The 22,572-nt window shown below is 42.1% G+C and overlaps 1 protein-coding gene across 1 annotated transcript; it reads right to left on the reverse strand.

Moving 5' to 3' along the window:
- Positions 1–1,000: 1,000 nt before the first annotated feature.
- On the reverse strand, positions 1,001–21,415 carry ATP6V1C1 (ATPase H+ transporting V1 subunit C1). The gene is made up of 13 exons (XM_072329658.1): positions 21,288–21,415; positions 16,737–16,919; positions 14,821–14,888; positions 13,674–13,759; positions 13,257–13,351; positions 10,588–10,679; positions 9,482–9,580; positions 8,409–8,477; positions 5,739–5,831; positions 5,560–5,653; positions 3,910–4,007; positions 2,729–2,855; positions 1,001–1,608 (listed from the first exon to the last, which is right to left on the reverse strand). Exons 2-13 carry the CDS (start codon positions 16,866–16,868, stop codon positions 1,513–1,515), a joined length of 1,149 nt encoding a protein of 382 aa, XP_072185759.1. The 5' UTR covers positions 16,869–16,919; positions 21,288–21,415; the 3' UTR covers positions 1,001–1,512.
- Positions 21,416–22,572: the final 1,157 nt, after the last annotated feature.

The raw sequence follows: 22,572 nt of genomic DNA on the forward strand, positions 1-22,572 counted from the left end.
CACTGCAGTTGTTACTATATATTTGGCAAGCGGAATGTGTAGTATTAGTATCTTTAGAACAGGTGTGACAATTGGTACTAAAATAAACAACCCCGCTCTATATATACACTAAAAGGCAGTTGTCATATGTATTGTATGGTAGGGAGGATGTCACAAGAATATAGTAGTAAGAGGTATCTAACCACAGCCAGAAAGCAGTCCCAGGCTGCAAGAGATTGCAAAGAATGCAATAACTACAATGATCAGAGCACTGGAGCAGCTCCCCTATGGGGAAAGGTTGAGGGAACTGGGCTTGTTTAGCTTGGAGAAGAGAAGGCTTCGGAGAGACCTCACTATGGCTTTCCAGTACTTGAAGGGAGCATATAAACAGGAGAGATGGCTGCTCATGAGGGTGGATAGTGACAGCACAAGGGGAAATGGGTGTAAACTGAGACAGGGCAGGTTCAGGTTAGATATTAGGAGGAAGTTTTTCACACAGGATGATGAAGCACTGGAACAGGTTGCCCAAGGAGGCTGTGGATGCCCCATCCCTGGAGGCATTCAAGGCCAGGCTGGATGTGGCTCTGGGCAGCCTGGTCTGGTGGTTGGCGACCCTGCACATAGCAGGGGGGTTGAAACTGGATGATCATTGTGGTCCTTTTCAACCCAGGCCATTCTATGAGTCTATGAATGCAGAATTATTAAAATAAAAATAAAAATCACATTAAACAGGTTATTAGCACCCCACCTTACCTTCACCTGCAGGAGAATCATCTCAAATCCCAAGGGTCGTGAAGATATAAACAAGACAAACATTCATACACGGGTCTGATGAGCAGTCACCACACCTGAGTATTTCCGCCCAAGGTAAAATAAATACCTACAACTCTTAACAACATCTGTGCTTAAGTCAATGGCATTTCTGTACCACTGCAGGCAGGATGCAGCACTGAATTTAAGCTGTAACACATCATTTCAAGTTTAGACACAGCCAACTGCAATTAAACGTTGTACAACAAAGTGACACATCTGCACAGGTATGTTTATTTTACCCTGTGTGCTTACAGTGCTTCGATTGTAATTTTACAACATTCAGAAAGCACAATTTCATACCAATCTCACATACTTTACATCACAGTTCAACAACGTTAAACACGTGTATCTACTGAATCAAATGAACAAAATGGCCATAAACATTTACACTATTCTTCTGTAAACAATTTTGTTTTAATAAACAATGGGGAATGGAATTAACACAGATCACATCCGAAAGAGGAATGAGCTTTCCCTTAAATAAATCACTCTGTTTATAAATACTTCAATTCTCTCAATATACATTTACAGACGTTTATTTAAAGCAGATTACCTACACTTTCCTTTAAAAAGAAAATGTCTATAGATGGACCACTGCGGTTAAAATTCACCTAACATAAGAAGCAAGCATATGATTAGTAGAGTGTTAAAGGTATTACTGTACTTCAACCTCACTTCTGTTTGTTTACACCAACACAGGATTGTCACGTTAGGGAATTTTTACTTGAATTCCAGTAAATTGCAATCGATCTTGTAGTACACGTATGGGTAATACTCCTGCTGACTGAGGTTTAAGCCCGGAATATCCATGGTTGCCTGCAAAGAAAGTTTTGAAGCTGATTAGACTCTTACAACTCGGACTCCTATTCAGAAATAGCTTTAAACGTTCAGATGTTTGAGAAAGCAATTGGACAGTCAAGACTTCAGGCTTAAACATTCACTTGAAAATGGAAAATTAAGTAACAAACAAAAAGTAACAGCTTTGAAAAATACTTGTCAAAAAATGAACCGAGTGTGTTTTCCAGAATCTAAGTAGCTTTGCATCAATAATTCACATCCATTTCGTTCGTAAACACATCACTGCTAAAAGGAAGGTAAAGGTCTCCAATTATGTTCTACCACTACTACTAAACTCAGCCCACTTATGCAAATAATGTTACGGGGTACTGACCCAAGAAGCTACATGAAGCTTAGCAGCTCTCACTTCAACCATCTCACGTTCCCTTCTCCACCAAAAGGCCTCAAAATACTTTGGAAAAAACATTACAAGAAATATAACTAAAAGAGTTTCTTTTTAAGTAACAACTGAACCCACTATGTACAATTTCTGCTCTATTTTTAACTAAGAAAAGCACTGCTTTTCAATATAAAATTACTGTAGTACTATAAGTCTCCCAACAAACCAGTTTTAAACATGAATATAAGACTAGAAAGTGAAATAGATGACTCCATCTGCACAATTTAGGTGAGAACAATGACATGAACTCAACTAAAGAAAAGACCATTTCAGTATTTTAAGGCCAACATTACCTTAGATGACAGACAATTTAAGTATTGCTTTAAGGGTCAAAAACAAGATAGGAAATGCATTCAAGTTTCTAAGTGTAATTTCAGATCAAAACTCTCTTCCAGTTCTTTGAGAACGTGAATACGTATCCAATCTGCAAAACATCCTTCCATTGGCAGCAGGAAAGAACGCAGTAAGAAGTGAAACAGGACTTTTACACCAGACAGCTCTTCCAATACAGCAGATGCAACTTTACATTCTGTCTGCTTCACAAAAATGTCAGATAGAAACTGCACTTTTATATGGAGGCAGGTTTTTGTAGCATGAAAAAAAAGAGATGTAGCTTTTTAAGAAGATAGAAAACCTTTTTTTTTTTTGCCTTTGCTTACTCACAAGAAACCTGAGAGTAGCAATTACAAAGACACTTACATCGATGATGGCTGCTGCACTGCTGTCAAGATGTTTATATAAGTCATACAAAACCTCCCTCAGTTTCTTCATTGTTTTCTTATTAGGCTGAAGCAGCATCGCTTGGAAGTTCACTGGCAAACCATACCTGAAGAAGTTAAGCAAACAACGATGAAAGTGATGAAATAAGCTTTCTTCTATGAAACTTATTTTATTTTGAGGCAGAATCCCACTGCTGCTGAGGAAAGTCCGCTCGTTTCTATTTTTGCAATATCACTGTTTGTTCCGCTCATAGTAAGACGCGCAGTGGAACTTCTTTCTTTGGGCTTAAATAACAAAACAAATGTCTAAATCCTTTTAAAATCCGAGCGCTTTACGAAATTCTCAAAACATTACCTGAAGTCTGGACTAAGTCTTGAACGCTTCCATTAATTTACTAGCAAGACTTTCCCTATACCACTAGGTGGAGAATCCAGTTTCTATTCCACCCTCCTTTCTAGATGTGCGGAAACATCTGCCAGTATCCAAAGTCAAACTGCCTTCTTTAAGACTGTCTTCAAAATAAGCCTGCAGCAGCGATGAAAAACAAACCAGACTGCAAGTTTGCAAGATCGCAAGGCCTTCTCTGGAGGCATCCTTAATAACAGCTCTGACCAAATCTAACCTAAAAATACCTTTTGGTTTTCTTACTAAGCTCTTTCTGCTCTGAAAAAAAAACCAACAAAAAAAACCAGGGCTGTTTGAACTCCTACAGCTATGTCAACTCATTAGCTATGCTTCTGGATGGTTACGAAGGAAAACAAAGAGAAACCTTAAAGCACCGAACAAGGACTGCTGTGTACTAGCGCACATTTTAAGATGTCAAACTGCACTGCTACTCAAAGCCTTAGAACTTTTTCTTCTGAACTATACACATTTCTCATTTAAACAAAGATACAGTAAGCTCTTTTTACAAGCAGCTCAATTAAGCAAGCTAAAAAGCATAGCAGAAATGCCTTACTACAACGGACAGGGGAGTTGTCCCCTGAAGCACTGAAGGAATGAGATGAAGTTATCTACCTCAAATGTTTCACACCTGGCAACAAGAGCTATGCCAACAGTTCTTGCTGTCCTACTCGACTGTTTCCTCCTTTGTGGAAGAGTGGCATTAACAAAACTCAGGCAAGCGGAGCCAAGTTTTCTATTCAGGCCTGTCTCATTACCTTAGAACAGATTCAACAAAAACTCGGAGTGCTTTCACATGAATCCATGCAATAAAAGCTTCACTGAAATTAACTTTCAGCCATCGTACCAGAGGCCCCTGTAAAAGAGAAAAGAAAATCTTCAGAACAAGATTCAGACTACTACGCACATTTAATCAGATAATATCTGTAGTGTGGCAAAGGAATTAAAGGTAGAGTTTGCTATTGATATAATGGCTCAAGGGTGATTTTGTACAAAGCAAAGATAAATCTAACAAGGCTTGTTGTCTCTGCAGTACATCATCCCACTTGTCATGGCCTAACTGTATAAAGGACCGTTTTCATAATATCTTTCATAGAGCTGGTTGGATGGCCGGGCCCAGAGAGTTGTGGTCAATGGAGTGGAATCCAGTTGGCGGCTGGTCACGAGTGGTGTCCCCCAGGGCTCGGTGCTTGGGCCGCTTCCGTTTAACATCTTCATTGATGATTTGGATGAGGGGATTGAGTGCACCCTCAGTAAGTTCGCAGACGACACTAAGCTGGGAGGGAGTGTTGATCTGCCTGAGGGTAGAAGGGCACTACAGAGGGACCTGGATAGACTTGATCGATGGGCCAAGGTTAACAGAATGAGTTTCAATAGGGCCAAGTGTTGGGTCCTGCATTTTGGTCACAACAACCCCAGGCAACCCTACAGGCTTGGGGAAGTGTGGCTGGAAAGCTCCCAGACGGAAAGGGACCTTGGCATGCTGATGGACAGTAGCTGAATATGAGCCAGCAGTGTGCCCAGGTGGCCAAGAGGGCCAATGGCGTCCTGGCTTGTATCAGGAATGTTGTGGTGAGCAGGACTAAAGAAGTCATCCTGCCCCTGTACTCGGCATTGGTGAGGCCTCACCTCAAGTACTGTGTTCAGTTTTGGGCACCTCAGTACAGGAAAGACATGGAGGTACTGGAGCAGGTCCAGAGAAGGGCAACGAGGCTCGTTAAGGGCTTGGAGAATCAGCCCTATGAGGAGAGGCTAAAGAAGCTGGGGCTGTTTAGTCTGGGGAAAAGACGACTGAGGGGAGACCTTATCGCGCTCTTCCAGTACCTGAAAGGTTCTTACAGTGAGAGTGGGGCAGGTCTCTTCTCACTAGTGACAAGTGACTGGATGAAGGGAAATGGCCTCAAGTTGCACCAGGGCAAGTTTAGGTTGGATATTAGGAAGAACTTCTTTACAGAAAGGGTAGTTAAGTACTGGAATAGGCTCTCCAGGGAGGTGGTTGAATCTCCATCCCTGGATGTGTTTAAGAGCCGTTTGGATGTGGTACTCAGGGATATGATTTAGCAGAGGGTTTTTAGAGTTAGGGTACTGGTTAGGCTGCGGTTGGACTTGATGATCTTCAAGGTCTTTTCCAACCTGGGTAATTCTATGATTCTATGATCTGACTATTTCATTCAAGTATTTGCCCATTTTCAGATTTCATATATTTTTAGCTGCAACACCAACATTTGGTTCAGCACAGTTAAGAACAACTCAGTTATCCCTGAAAAGATTAACTGGGTGGCAGGCTGACTGTGATGTGCCATCCCTGTAATGCTCTCTCAGAATCAGAAGCTCATGAAACTGCTACATAGCAATAGCAAGTCCTAGACATCTTAGGTTCCTGTAATGACTAGCTTGAACAGACTTACAAACTGTTTCTTCTTGTCAGTTGACAGTCTATTCATTTCTTCTTTATCAGCTTTCATCTCTTCTTCATTATACTGGAAGTCACGGACCAGAAATCTGCATTTGGAAAGTGAATGAAATCAGAAGTGGCCAACTAGAGATGCTTCAAAGCACAAGAGCACACACAAAAAATAAGACTCACTTGTATTCTCTGGCTTTATGCTTGAAGTCGTCCACTGCCTTCCTGAACAAGGTGACATTACAAAGGTAACTGTCCTGATCCTCAAAGAGTACACTACACAGAAAAATAAAGTTAAGATCAAGGTTCAAGTCACTGAAGATCTGAAATACAATGGTTTAAGTTGTACTTTATCGCTACTTAGACAGGAACATAATTGTAAATAGTCTCACGGGATGAGTTCCCAAATTAAACACCCACTACAGAAAGTAACAAAAGCTTTAGCAACCACTATTAATTACTCCCTTTGTAAAGAGTGACACTTTACCACACAGAAACACTTTATATGTGCATAGGGATTTGTTCAAATTAAAATTATTTTATTCAGAAAGGAACTAGATTTTACTTAATACTGAAAAGTTTGGACTATACAATTCTTAAACACATGTTCTAAAGGAAAAGGGAATAAAGACTGCTGGTGTTGTAAACAAGCGTTATTTAAAGAAGATGCCTACATTTACTATTTTATACTTCCACCGAATAACAGGGGTTGGAAGGGACCTCAAGAGATCATCGAGTCCAATACCCCTGCTAACACAGGTGCCCTACAACAGGTCATACAGGTAGGCATTCAGATGGGTCTTGAATATCTCCATAGAAGGAGACTCCACAACCTCTCTGGGCAGCCTGTTCTGGTGCTCTGTCACCCTTACCATACAAAAGTTCTTCTGCATGTTTGTATGGAGCTTCTTATGTTCAAGTTTTATGTCACTGCTCCTTGTCCTATTACCACGTACTGCTGAGAAGAGCCTGGCCTCATCCATTTGTCTTCCCCCTCCTTTCAGACACTTACAAACTTTATCAGAGCCCTTCTCAGTCTTCTTTTCCCCAGGATAAACAGATCCAGGTTACCCTGGCTTTCTTTGCATGGGAGATACTCCAAGTCCTTCATTATCTTTGAGGCTGTCTGCTGGACTTCTTCTAGAACATCCCTGTCTTTTTGAACTGGGGAACCCAGAACCAGACAGTCAAAATGTGGTCTCACCAGGGCAGAGTGGAAGGGGAGGATCACCTCTCTCAACCTGCTGGCCATGCTCTTTTTAACGTATCCCTGGGTACCACTGACATTCTTGGCCACAAGAGCACACTGCTGCCTGACGGTCAACCTGTTGTCAACAAGAACAATCGGGTCCTTTTCAACAGAGCTCCCCTCCAGCAGATCAGCCCATAACCTGGATTGATGCATGCAGTTATTCCTCCCCAGGTGCAAGACTGTACACTTCTTGTTAAACCTCATCAGGTTCCTCCCTGCTGCAAAGGGCCTGAGGGTACTGATGGATGGAAAGCTGCACATGAGCAAGCAATGTGCCCTTGCAGCCCAGAAAGTCAACCACATCCTGGATAGCATCCAAAGCAGCACGGCTAGCAGGACAAGGGAGGTGATCCTGACTCTCTACTCTGCACTGTTGAGACCTCACCTGGCATACTGCATCCAGATGTGGAGCCCTCAGTACAGGAGAAGCACAGACCTATTGTAATGCATCCAGAGGAAGCTACAAAATGATCCAAAGAATGGAACACCTCTCCTACAAGGGCAGGCTGAGAGAGCTGGGACCGATCAGCCCAGACAAGACTCCAAGTTGACCTGATAGCAGCCCCTCAGTACCTAAAGGGGAACTACAGGAAAGAAGGGGGCTGGGTGATAGGACCATCGCCATCAGGGTCTGTGGCAACAGGACAGGGGAAAATGGCTTCAAGATTAAAGAAGGGAGATTTAAGTTGGAAATAAGGAAAAAGCTTTTTATAGTGAGGATGGCAAGGCACTAGAATAGGCTGCCCAGAGATGTGGTGGATGCCATGTCTCTGGAGACTTTCAAGACCAGGCTGGACCAGGCTCTGAGCAACATGACCTAACTGTAGGTGTCCCTGTTCATTGCAGATGATCTTTAAAGGTCCCTTCCAACTCTAAGGATTCTATCAACTTGCCAGTCTGTCCAGGTCAATATAATAATGCTTATTTTGAGAGTTCACTTTGGGAAAAAAGCTTGAGGAAACTGTTCTTCAGTGCTGCACTGTCTTCAATACAAGCGTTATACAATGGTTTAACCTCTTCTCAATGCATCTCTAGGTGATGGCAGTAATCAATTCAGAATCATCAACAGATCTCCTACTAGGCTGAAACTGATCCAACTCAAACGTGAAGTTTGTCTGAGCAAGTTCAGATTTTCTAACAGGCACAGAGCTGGTAACATCAGATCTGCCTGATCAAAACTCCACTCTGTCAGTTCAAATTAACACAGCAATGCTTTCTGCTACACTTTAACTTTACACAACAGTCTGGTAATGGGGACCCTCGCTAGCACACAAGAAGTGACTTACTGCACAGAAGACCAAAGTCCATATCTCTGGTTCTTCACTCTTTAGCAGTTTTCAAAGCATAGCAAAAATACGCCTGACCTAAACTAGATTAACTCACCCTTCCCATGTAAGTGAGGGCTTTGATAGTTCATCATCCCTATGGGGAGACAGATTTTTTTTTAAGCTTTTCCTCAATCACAACACAGTCAAGCCTCATTGACTCAGTTCAAGCTGTGAAGGTAGACATTTTGATAAGTTTTAGATTAACCGAAGTCACTACAGATAAAGATCGCCACTTACAACACAACCACATGAGATTTCACACTGACAACTTACTTGCTGGAACGTGGTACAACCATCTCTGCTAACGTTTCATATTGCTTAACCCAGTCATTATAGTTTACCCTGGAAAATACACAGGTTACGGTTATTTCTATTATTGAAAAAAAGATCCACATAGAAAAAGTTTTTCTAAACAAATCAGAAGCATTTAATCATTACATCTTCCAACCCAGCTGTAGGCTGTCAGAAATACACAACAACAGTTCTCCCCTTACAAATATTGCTAAATAAGCTACACTGAAAAAAGTGAGAAATATATTTTACTTTCAGTTTTTGTTTAAGTTGATAAGTCAACCAACAATGAAATCAATCATCCTTCAGCATAAATCTTGGAGGATCAAATGGACTTAACTGTCAAGGTTTATCACACTTTGTACACAACTCTGCTCTTCTGAGTTACTAAAGGGAATAGTCCTTCTGCACTTAGAAACGGGTTCACCAGAGCACTGCAACTGCCTAAAATACTCCAGAAAATCCAGAAATCTCGGCCTTTCTGTAGCTAGTGGTGAAGAGATTACATCCTTTTAACACCAAAAACAAGCCAAAGGGAACAGAAAAATAACCAACAAAGAAAGCCAACTACCAGTTCTCTGCCAAAAACACTGGACCTATTTTGCCTTTGGAGTTTCACAAGCGACTACTATCTCATGTGATGCACAGCCTTACAAGCTGTTTTACAAGTTAGAAACTCCCCTGTTTCCAGCTCCAGGAAGACAGTCTAGTGCCACAGAGACAAAAGAACTGCCTGCCCAGAGCACAGCTATTTTTACAAGTTTTAAAGATATATGTATTGCTACTTTGCCTTGGATACAGGGTTAGGTTTTTTTTTTTCTCTTATTTAAGATCTACTGTCATTTTGGATGAGGAACAACCTGCTTCCAGAAAACCTTAGACATGACATAAGTCTTTACCACATGGGGTCATTTGCTATAGGCATCCAAATGTTTTCATAAGTAGATCCGGGAAGATACAAAGCAATTTCAGGCACCCTCTCTTACAGTGTTATAGAGCTGTAGGATCTATTGCTTGATTGAAATTCATTATTTTCTTCTGTTAAACAAACTTACTTTGGTACAATCACTAATAACGTGACCAAATATTCTGAATCAAGCACAAAGTCCTCTTTCTTTACAATATCAGCAAGACTTCTGGTTAGCAAGCTTCCCCTGTAGAGAAATAAAGACAACCACAATAAATGCACGTTTGAAATCTGAGCTGGTATTCACCATAGTTTCTAGTGCCTGGTAGTATATACATTTTTCAAAGATATTTCACATAAACATTCATTATTAGCAGAACGAACCAGAAGTTCCTATCTGAACATTATAGCTCACCGTGTAAAGTCACTAGAAGTTTCCGCTGTTTTTCTTTTCTCCTCAGTAGCTCCACTGCTGTGTGGCATTTCTATATTCCCAACACCTCACAGACTTACGAAGCCGAGTTCTCTTTTAAAGAGGGATTTAAGACCACAGGAGCCCTTAATTCTCTATGAAATTTCTTATTTGGGGCTCCAGAGTTACAGCTAAGCTACTGCAGACCTACACTCAGAACCACAATGAAAATTTAAAGCAGTGGCATATTGCCTTATTCACAAAGGAATAAGAACCTACAGATATAATGAGGCTTAGCTGACAAATTGCTATGGCTCAAGAAGGCATTTATAGCTCACTCATAAAACAATCATTAATAGCAATGGCAGTGCTACGTTAAACTAACCCACCATACTTAGACAGAAGTACTGTATCTTGACTGTATTTGAATAATCACATGTAGCTGACAGGGCAGCATGCGGTTCTTTTTATTTCATTCTTACTTGCATTTATACAACACCTGTCCCTCTGCTCGTTAATTTTGATGGAAGAAACACTGAGATGCCTACAGCATGGGGTAAGGAGAAAGTCCTCCTTGTTTAGCTAGACATCAAAATAGCACATAACTTCAACAGCAAACCCCTCTCAAAGACATCAGCAATTTATATTATATGCTTTTGCATATTTCACAAGCACTTGCCAATCACAAGTGAGCTATTACCATCAAGTCAGCTGGTAATAAGTATTATTCTATGACATCCATTGACAAGATTGATTCAAGTTTGATAAACACCTCAAAAGCACATTAAGCTTACAGCCACAACCTATTCACACAACAGCAACAAACAACAGACGGGACTTACGCATTCTTTCTTTCCAAATTCTGAAGGTTCCCTTTTAGATTATTGTATGCCGAGGCTCTTGCTTTAAGATCATTGTCAATCTGGTTTACTCCCTTAAAGATTAAGTAAAAACAAAGTGACTCAGGAACTGATTCATTAAAAAATTATTTCTTAACTTCAAAACATAGATCCTTTATCTGCCAGAAAGAGCTCGATGAAAAACACACAAGATAAAATGTTTATTTCTCTAGGGCTTACAGGCTTCGCTTGAAACTCAGGATATTTTAGGTCATAACTCCTATAGAAGAAAATGAGCCAACAGTAAGAATTACACATACTCTTCTGGATTAGTGATGTCAAATGGACACACTACTGCACCCAGCTGATCAGTACTGCACTTGCTTACTGAGCTATCACCCTCTAGCTCAGCAGACAGAGCATTTAAGATCACCCTCACATGGTAACATGGTAACACAAGTTTACTGGCAGATGCCAAGCATTGATTTCCTTCTGCTGCTCCCTCTATTCTTACACTTTTCTCCCATTAGAGTTTAAGTAACATGAATGAAAGTACAGTCTTATGAGTAGGAAAGCAAGCAGTAAATAACACAAAGCATTATAGCTTCACATCACCTACAGCTTAAGAGACTGTATTTGCTTAATGTATGTTTTCTCTTTTACTTCTCATTGAGAAGGACAGCCTTGCTCATTCTGAAAAACAGAGCATCAAAATGTTTCACATACTTGATTCTCAGTAGCCATTATTATTTACATTTCTAAGTGTTACCACATTTTCCCTCAGTCATTTATTTCCCCCTTTCTGTATTTTCAAAGGAACAGACAAAACATTCTATCGTCACCTCCCTTCATGAACTCCTATGCTGCAATTTTATATATTGGCACTGGCTTACAGACATTTAGAAAGTCTGTTCTACAGGTATTTTCTACATTTAATAAGAGCTTATATACTCTGCCCAGGTCCAGCTGCAGGGTAGACAGATGAACACTATTTCAGACAAACTCAGTTTACTCCAAACATTTGCCACTAATACTTGCTTAGGCCCAGTTGGGTAATTTGGCAGCAAGCTGAAGAACAAAACAAATTAAGCAGCAAGCAGTTTGTAAGCATCCAGTCATACTTCAATCAGCACATACCCTACGCAATAAAACATTTCAAGTTCACTTAGTGAACAGTTGGATAACTGTAAGAACTTGGAGCAGTTCTGCTTTGGCATCGTACCACTGCCTACTCCCTCCCCCACAGTACACTGGAACAAGCATATGAAAAGTGCCAGGGGCATGGATCTGAACACAAAGCTAAGAGCCTCTCCTTTTATTTGCACCCAGACTGTTGACAAAACATCTGCCTGCATACAGCACTTCAGCATACTACAAACAGCACTTCAGCTTGGGGACTCAAACTATTTCTACAAAATAAATCTCTTGAAAGTATGACACTTTGTTATATAGCAACCTTGTTTACGGTAACACAGGTTCACTTGTCTGTACCAGGAAGAAGCTGTTAAAAGCATCAACATCCTGGCAGTTTCATTCGACAACAGGTGAACAGTTCGCACCTTTACAGATACACAGCAATGCTTTAAGACAAAATACTCTGAAATAAGAGAGTTTGCTCTTTAAACATCTCAGCCTTTCCAGTTATTTAGATTCTTTGACTGATGTCACTTTTAATGAAGCATGAGGAACATTCTGGCAGCCATCACGAAGCACATATCTTCACGACAACATTCTTATACCACAAGTAACAGCACTAACATGTTTACAGCAAGAAGCCAGCATTAGGAAAGAAGCATCGCATACTGTGAAGCAGGTGCATTTGGATATCTTCCCAGGCTGGCAGACTCCCCTTTTCACTTTTCAACAACCAAAACTTTCAAGAACTGTTGAAATGCACAGTGCTTAATGACAGATCCAAAACAGCTGATACCAAACTTCTTTATGAAGAAGCTCCATTCATTATTTTCCACTTGTCAACCCTTTCACCACTCAGTTGTAAACTCAGTAGCCTTTTAAAGAAGAAATCTGGCACTGACTAGCATTTACTGTAAACAAGAAGCAGCTTTGCTTCCCACCGAAGTATCAGAAAAAGCAGAACTACACACCTCAGTGTCAAAGGGACTCTTGAAAATATACTAGTTCATGCTCACAACAGGTACAAATGAAACGAAATCTGCAACATTGTGAACGCTTTATGGCATGAAGAGAGAGAGAAAGGAAACAACCACAACGAGATGAGCTTTCTTTACATTGAAGGCTTTGTATTCCCTTCACAGCTGGGCACCATAGCTTCCAGAAGGTAAATAAATACTGTGACTTCAATGTTAATAACTCACAAAGTTTGATCACGTCAGACAAATGTAAGGCTCGTACAACAAAACTTAGACAGCAAGTGAAATAATTTGCTAGCTATTTCTTAAATTCATTTGTTATATTTCTTAGGAAATAAAACCAGCTAAGACAGCATGTGACCTTCAGTGAGTGCAGTCTCCAGTTCCTGTCCCAGTCCTGAATTAATTCTTTGGTTACTACAATACTAAATGCTATTACAGGCTTGCTACTACTTTCAAAGTTAAACAAAGCTGGCAAAATAGAAACAACCTCTGAACATCACATTGTACATAAAATAACTTATAAGACTTTATTAACCTTTATTTGTTTAGTGATCTTACCTTTGCAATAATTTCTGAAATATTCTTCAGTGACTGCTTTATCGGATATTTGGCCATATCCCACTGGAACCTTGTTATATAGGTGACCAAGTCAACTAAAGTGATAAAGAAGGACTTTAAGACAGACAGTACTGTTTACAATGATCAGCAACCCTTACGTTCCTTCAGAGACTAGTGATGACAACCCCAGAGCATCAAAAGGCCTCAGAATGTGAATATTTCATATGCAAACGTATAATTACTTGCCATTTTGGATCCTATCATTTCTTCCATGGCAAATGACTCATAGGAAAACTTACTTCTGTGCTGAAACTAGGCTTTCAGACCATCAAAGAAAAGCAGCAATGAGTGCGTTCCTAGATCACTGCCTTCCCTCCTTCTCCTTTTACAATGCATAAGTTACTTTGAACACTTTACCTCCATTAGCCAGAAGATTTTCCTGAACTTTATCTTTACTGTCTTCTAAAACATCAGCCATATACTGGGCCACCTTCTTTACAACACTGGAAAATGAAAGATAAAGCTATGAATAAATGGTACAAATTTGCCACTTTGATCAACACCATTCCTAGAACTCATCTGAAATGGCCTGGGAAAAGAATTAAGAGATTGGATCAAAAACAAAGTGTTAACTGTTTTACATATAAGCTTTCCAAGAATACAAACTCTGCTCAGTATCTCAAATACACATCAGGATTCTTTAGAAGTCCTTTTCTAGTGTTGCAATTCACCAGTTCTCAACAAGGTGACATTACTTTCTGCTATACTGCAACCTCCAAATCTGCAACAATTTCTAAATCCTAATTCTCTCAAAATAGATTCTGAGGTAAAACCATAACTAATAAAAATTAAACACAAGGCAACTGAGACAAGATACCAAAGATAACTGAAGAATTACAGAGAAATTCCAGCTCTCAGCCTCATGGAGACCTGCTTTTCCACTAGAAAGGCAATGTTCACTATTACTCACATGTGCCACACTGGCAACAACCGAGTATTCAAACATAACTGAAAAACAACTACTTAGTAATTCTCTCCTTGAAACAGAAGATGGCTCCACAAATTCTGGCTATGTAGATTTTTGTTACGGTTGCTCAAAATCACTTTCATTGACGATTCATTTCTTCAACATGGACAGCTTTAAGACTTAATGTTATTTAATCATCTCTGTGGGCTAGGAACCTTCCTGATGCCTGTAAACAGTATTCTGTTATGCTAGAAGAACACATTTTACTCCATTTCACTGTCACTTTCTGCAGCTGTCAGGTTCAGTTCTTAACAGTTCTCAAGGATCTGGTAACACACAGCACTATTATAGGGAGAACCATCCTTCATCCATACATCATGTCCCATTATTACACAAGAAGTCTGGAGTCCCCCCAACTGAGTACAGATACTAGAAGAAAAAGCATCTTCTGTGTGGCGTCAACAAGCTAAAATTTCAGTAAACTAAGATTACCATGAAAACCAAAAAGATGAAACCAATCTATGCATCATTATGGATTGGTAAACTGTCAACACAACTGCTCTACTGCTTTGCACATTAGTAACAATAAAATGTTACCTCTCCACAAATGCATCCAGCTTAGCCAGCTCATCTGACAGACCAACCAAAACATCCAGTGTGCCAACCTAGAAGGAAAGATCAAAATGCATCAGCACTCATATGTAAGCCTAAAAGGATAAAACCAGATAACAATAAAAGCCAAACCTCCTGAACAAGCAGCTCAGCAGAACTACATAAAATACAGCCCAATATTGCAGACTTGTTAATCTAAGAAAGTCACACTTTCCTTCATTTGCCTAAGATATCCCTGAAGTTCAGCTGCACTGTAACTCACTCTAGCTTGGCACACCGTTTCAGCATTCTAGCCATGCAAAGCATATTCAACTAACTTTTATGCTTTTATGTTATGAATTAGCTGCACTTCTAACCTTTTTTTAACCTTTTAAAAGATTTTCTTTTACCATTTGCTGCACTTTAGCTGGCACAATACCTGTTTTCTTCAGCCTTGTTGCAGAAAAGGGAACAACTACTTAAGTAACATCATAAAATCCTTCCCAGATTCACCTTCTTTGGAGCTACAGGTAAGAATAAGGAAGCCAGTGTTTTGACTGTTTATTTACAGGACATGGGATAAATGAATCTGAATAACGTGGCTGTTGTTTAGTAGAGACTGTTCCCAATAACAAGCTTTCACTAAAGGATGTCACTCCTAAAATAGTTTTATGAGATACACAGAAGCCAGATTATGTCCCGTTGTTCATAAAGTACATTCTTAAAAGGGGCAGAAGCTGAATAATTTTAGTTCATAGGAAATGCAAGAGGAGAAATGAAAACAACTGTTAATAACCGTAATGGCCACATAAGTTTTTAGTATTAACTCTTCTAAATACTTTTGGCTTCTTATAAGTTGAATATCACCCTGACTCTCCTCCAAGGCAGTCTGGGGAGGAGACAGACATTTGCCAAAGGCCCTCATTGTACTTCTACTACTACATATTCTGAAGTAACTCAGGATGGCCTAAAAGTGAACGTTAACCTGGCAGATTAAGATCCTCTGAAAAGAGGCAGTAAAGCACTGGGTGCTCTGGGTCCATTCCCTAGTGGAGACAGGATGCAGCATGACATCACTCGAACCATTTCATATACAGACAGATAGGAATGGCATCTTTCCCCTTTGCTTTTACAGATCTTTCAGTTCTAAGTAGTTGAACTGAGCTTACCATTCTTTTTGTTCAAGAAGCATGCAGGTGTCAGGTAGACCTTTTCTTTATCACGCTGTCTTCCTACCTTTCTCATCCCTGGTAATAGTAGCTAACCAAGAGAAACCTGCTTTTAGAGGAACAATCCTCTTTCCTTCTCATAGAAATAGCTGAAACATTGTTCTTCCTCTTTTCTGTAAGACATTGGCAGGTCACACTGGAACACTCAGCTGGAGATAATCGCTACTCTATCTGAAGAATGCTACTTTTGAACATAAAGACAGCAGCTGTTTGATCATCTCCCCCATTTTAAATCAACCCATTTCATCGCATCGCAGCCAATAAAGACAACTCAGGAGTGAAAAAAGTAAAATCAAAGGAAACTGTCATCTGAACACTCCAAATCACGGGTCTCCATTTGCACCTTAATTTCCAAAGTTAATTTTCTTCTCTGGCTAACAGCTAGTAGTAGTATGAGATCAAGACTGCTTTTGCTGGAAAAACTGCTGTATTCTCTGAAAAAGCACAGCTTGCTGAGCATTTAAAACTTACAGCATGAAGAATTTTCACCTTAGTTAAAAAGATAATAGATTGTCTAAATTAATTTTTCTGACCCACACGTACTCCAGAGACATCAGCTGTTTATATCAGCTGTATCTTCTGAAAAGGTTCCAAGCATCCATCAGCCACTGATTTAGGGAAAAAAAAACCCAACCCAACCAAACACACTACAAAACAAACGTGCTTCCCGTACTTGACAGGGAGCTGACCTACCTTCAGGTCTGGAATATTGAACTTGGAATTAGTAGAGAGATTGTTATGTTTTGTAGTTGCTGCATGTAATTTCTCCCATGTCTGTTGACAGGTTTTTTCCCCAGGAGCAGAAATCAACCAGAACTCGGTCATCTTTGTGTCTCAGTTGTGATGCTTTCTGCTTCTGAAGACAGAGGCAAGATGCTAGCAGGAAAAAGGAGAGGGTTGGGGGAGAAAGAATACCTGCTATTAGTTCCTGATTCAAAGCTCTGCCTGAAGAAAAACATCTTGTTCCATGTTGCTGTAGCCACCACCAGATGAGATTCTACTGACGTTACTCACCTGGTTCCATATTCTTTTCCTGTCATATACGATTGTTTTTACTGTCTTAGACATTTGCATAGTTGCAGCCTTAAACTGCCCAACCAACACATGAAAGACTGAATGTGCAACATTAACATCTGCAACTCCTACAAAAGATCACATGCAATCTAACCGAAAATAGACCCAGTAGCTCAGTGAGTTGGGACTCCTCAGCCTGGAGAAGAGAAGGCTCCAAGGAGACCTTCCAGACCTGAAGGGGGCCTACAGGAAAAGCTGGGGAGGGACTTTTTATAAGGGCACGTAGCAAAAGGATGAGGGGAAATGGCTTTAAACTGGAGAAGGTAGATTTAGACTAGATATTAAGAAGAAATTCTTTACTGTGAGGGCGATGAGACACTGAAACAGGCTGTCCAGTGAGGCTGTGAATGTCCCCTCCTGAGAGGCATTCAAGGCCAGGCTGGATGGGGCTGTGAGCAACCTGGTCTAATAGAAGGTGTCTCTGCCTATAGCAGGGGGTTGGAACTAGGTGATCTTAAAGGTCCCTTCCAACCCAAACCATTCTATGAATCTATGAACATATTATGAATATATTTCCCAACCACGTAGACAGTCATTTCAACACGAAAGAGAGCTCTCTTACCCTTGGTACCCCTGCTCTCATCACAGACCTTCAGTGAGATCATACTAGTGCAAATATTCAAGAGATTACACATACTAAACGCAAATCATCTTACAGAGCTTGTTTAGGGAAACACTACATGTACTTATGGGCTCCCACGGAAGGTCTACAACCAACATTTTGGAATGGGACAAGGTTTTTCTTATTTTGATCACTTAGATGCATTATCTTCCCTAACACATGCCAAACTTAGTTAACACCACCAAGTTTACAGTCAACTTTGCCCCACAAGGAGACATCGCTGCAGCTTACATGTGAAGTTAGATTGGTTTTTGTTGGGAGTTGGCTACACCAGGACTTGAAGAGGCTCTGGAACAAATGTTGGATACATAAGAGGAATGAGTTCAGGTGGCAGTAGCAGCAGCGTGCTCATAGAAGGCAGAAGAGCCGTAACACAGAAGCCCAGGGCTTCTGTTCAGCAGAACAGATGGAACAACGCATTATCAAGCTTTCCACTAAAAAATAAACAGATCTTCAGGAAAATGTTTCAAGTTTCCACAGCTGATATCATCTAAGGAAACAGTTACGTGTTCACCATGACTTTGTCTCATTCACTGCTCTACAGGCTGGAAAAGAAAAACACTTCACCATCAAAAACCTTGATGATTTTTTTCTGGGACGAGATGTTAACAGATCCACTGCAAAGAATGATTTTTTTTTTTAACTAGTTTTTCAGCCTTTTAAAGAGCTTTCAAAGATTAATCATTCCAATTTCAAGTTTTCTACACCCAAAAACAAAGTTAAAGACATCTGACAGACTTTGGCAAATCTTTTTCCTTGCTTAAAAATCAAAAATAAGAGCACTCCATGATTCCTTAATAGTTGAGGGATAAATGAATTGATCTTGACTACTGAGTTGAACAACCATAGCGAGGGTGGAGCAGCTGTAGCTCCCATTAATCGCAGAGCTGGGTAATGCCTCTCTCCTCCCACCCCACTGTTTTCTGTATGGCTGCAGTTCTTGAAGCACTGCTCCACTTCTAACAGCCCATTCCCCATCCCAGCCACCTCAGCAGAGGATTATTTGACGTGGGTGAAAGACTGACAGCTCGGCGCTATTCCAGTCAGTTACACAGACTAGTCTGAACAGTGGGGCTTTTTTACAGGGCCAGAAACACTTCCAAATAGACACAAGGCAGAAAAGCTCCATAGAGTTTTACGTGCCTGCTCCCATGTTCGTTCAGCGTAAGGAAGATGAAGTTTGCAATCAGAACCAGGGAACAACAAACAACAACTGGAAAAAGGAGAAGTGCTGTTACACTTAAAGAGCACCAGTGAATAAAGCAGGAAGTAGCAAGCATTCAGATCATGCAAGCATGTTGACAGGTTTTTTGATGTTATTGTGTTTTTTTACTAAACTATTATTTTACTCCTTTGAACTGCAAATATTGGTATATTTATATATGTATAAAGCCTTCTCCTTGAGATCCACCCTGCGGTGGATTTATTCTCTCTTTAGGTCAACTGGAATCTGCAGGCTGGAAGCCTTGACATCATTCCCATCCAAGTTTACCAAGCTTGTCTGCTTTTATGCTTTGGAACAACAGTCCCAAGGAAAAGCCACGAATCCAGCAAGTACAAAACTGAGGAACAGCAGTAAGGGCTGATGAGAACTTTGGCTTCCAACCTGTACCTCTATGAGCAGCACTGCTGTGACATCCCACTGAGTACAAGCTGTCAGAGTACAGCCTCACCTAATTACTGCCAGCTATTTTTGCTATTCCTGTTATTACTGAGGCACACTCATAAAAAAGCAGAAACATTTATAAACAGATAAGCACATTCCTAAATGGAACTGTCCACCACACAGACATATCAGCTTAAAACACTCAGTGCCACAGCACCAACACATCGAATCACATTTTCAAGTCTTCTCCACATTGTTAATTCAGTACTAAGCCCACACACTGTGATTCTAAGCAGGTAGGAACCATAGTCCTAATTCTGCTGGTTATGGATAAAACTACCCATCAAGAAGCAAAAGACTTTTTGAGAGGCCAGCTTAGCAAGAAGTGTTTGCTATACAGCTGGGGAAAAAAGAAAAAGAAAAAGTCTTGATAACTTATTAAGGAAATAACCTTTATGCAAAAATTTCTTTATAGACCACAGTGAACCAACGTTCAGAAGTTTGGACTAGTTTTAGAACTTAAATAGAAGTTCTGAGAGCAGTTTCTGGAATTGGAGCTTTATCACAGAATGGCTTGGGTTAGAAGTGACCTTAAAGTCCACCCAATTCCAGCTTCCTGGTGTTGACAGTGCCCCGCACAGGCTACCCAAGGCCCCATCTAACCTGGCCTTGAACACCTTCAGGGATGGGGCATCCACAGCTCCTTTGGGCAGCCTGTGCCAGTGCCTCAGCTCCAGGTAAAAGACTTTCTGCCTAACATTGAAACTGAATCACCCCACTCTTTTAGTTCACACACAGCACTGAGCTGGAAACAGCAATCCTTACAATACTTCAGGTCATGAAATTCCTCCTCCCATACTGATCAACTGGGCTACTGGTATCTTAAAAGTTAATGAAAAGAAAATAACTTCATCTTGCAAGACCAGTGACGCTGATCTGACTCAGCCTTGCCTAACACTCACAAAAAAATGCAGCCCTCGCCTTGTAAGGCCATAATACCACAAACCCACGTGAGCACACTTCTCTCAATTCAGATTCACAACACTCTGTGAATGCCTCGATGCCTTCACCTAACCAGGTCTGCAACAGGAGTCTGAAAGCCTCCCATATGCCACTGTAAAGATGTTCAGGTAACCTAACCACACTGCCACAATGCTCTGCCTGTCAAATAAGCACAGCTCATCTCCAGAGCACTCTTGAAATACTCCTTTCCCTTTAAGTTTTCTTCCAGAGTAGCTGTTTTGAGCCCCAGCTACTTCAGCAGCTGGCATCAGCTGGATATGGTATTTTTAATGTTTCTTGCATGGCTACTTGTAACCGATACTGCTTAGTTTCTGCATGGAATGGATTTCCAAAGAAAAGTGGCTTGTGCGGGATGCTCCATCATTAGAAGCAAAGCCCCCGCATGCTCACCTCAACGACGGGAACGCACAGAGCAATGTCAAAACAGAATTCACGCCTCCTCTCTCCGGAACGAGACTGCAGAGGGAAGTGAAGGCGCCGTATTTCCCGTTCAGCACAAACCTCCCCCAGCAGCGCTCAGGCCGGCAGCCACGAGCCCAACCAGGTCGCTTCTCTGCGCCCGCTCCCAGAACTCACGGCTGCCGCCCGGCGCGCGGCCCTCAGCGCGGAGCACCACAGGCAAAGGCCGCGGCGGGAGCTCCAAGCCGCGATCGTTCGGTGCGGAGCGGTACGGTCAGGGGCCGACCCAAGGCCGCGCGGCCCGAAGCCCGGGCACGCAGAGCCTGCGGCCGGCCCCGAGAGCCGAAAACACAACCGGCGGCAGGTCGGCCGCGCAGCTACGGGCCCGGCCGGCTCTGCCGTCCTCGCCGGGCCCGGCCGCAGCTTCGGGGGCCGGAGGAGGATAGCGGTGACCCCGCTTGGGCCCGGCCGCGGCCTCCTTCCCTCCCGCCCCCGCGCAGCCGCCCCGCGCGGCGCTCACCCGTCACTGCTCCATCCCGCGCCGCAGCCGCGCGCCGCCCGCACAACCAGCGCCTTGTCACGTGAGCCGCCGGGTCAGCTGATCTCGCCGCAGCGTCGGTCACGAGACGGCGGAGCGGGGCGGGGCGTGGAGCTGCGTGAGATGCGCCGCGATGCACCGCGGGTTCGAATCCCCGCCTGGCAGCGTGCGGACGGGCGGTGCGATGGCTGGAGAGCGGGTACTGCTGTGTATGTAGGGTGCTCCGAAAGTCACGCCTCCTATTTATTGCCGCTAAAACTGTAACAGATGCAAAGAGCACGGTTACACTGTTTTGATATAGCAAATTATCAGCTACAAAACTCTATATTTTGCACAATCACCACTATTAGCTAGGCATTTTCACTGGCAATGAAAATTGCCAGCATTGCATGCTGTGTGCACCAGCAGCGGTGACCCGCTGTTGCTGTTGCCACTGCTGAAATATACAGCACACCACCTCATGGTGCTGACATCCACTGTTTGCTCTCCATAAACGTTCAGCAAACATCAGTGAATGTCATTAGGTGCCATTTTTCCTGCTTGGAGGAATGCAGCAGCACACCTCTGTCTCATACGCACTTCCATGTCAGATGCCATTTTGTCAGATTGCCCCTCTGCTGCCATCTGCCACATAGCAACAACATGTAACAGAATATTGGCAGGAAGGTTCAGCCTCTACTGCCATAACACCGGCATGAGCTTCTGATGTTGTAGGCTGACATAATAAAAGAGGAGGCACTACTTTCAGAGCAGCCCTCTTGTATATATGTATGCATTCTGAAGGATACGCATACATACATAAATGCGTATTACTACAGTTCCAGTCCTGGTCAATGCCAATCTCAGACTTGGTGGGCAGAGGGGAACCATCTCCTGGCTGAGGCTTCTGGAGCCATCTTGCTTCTACAGGGAGAGGAGGAAAATAGAAGGAGATATGAAAAGGTTGACATTTCCTGACTGAAAATGTGTCTGAACTCATCCATTCCATTTGGGAAGACCATCCTGCAGTTTTGTGTGCCATCCTATACCCATCCCTTGCCTCTGAATAACCAGTCACCATGTGGCACACTGCCACAAGGCCCTGCATGGGCCCAGTGCTCAGCTGCAGCCTCCAGGTGAGGTGGGGAGAGGCTGCACTCTGCCAGCAAGTACACTGGGAGTGGGCTGACGTCTTCCCCTAGGTCTGGGCTTGTGGGAAACATGCATGTGGCTCGGAATGGCCTTGGCTGTGTAGCACTGTGCCTGTAGGACAGAGAAAGATAGTCAG

Source organism: Excalfactoria chinensis, chromosome 2 (genome assembly GCF_039878825.1).
Source record: "Excalfactoria chinensis isolate bCotChi1 chromosome 2, bCotChi1.hap2, whole genome shotgun sequence".
Taxonomy (NCBI): Eukaryota; Metazoa; Chordata; class Aves; order Galliformes; family Phasianidae; genus Excalfactoria; species Excalfactoria chinensis.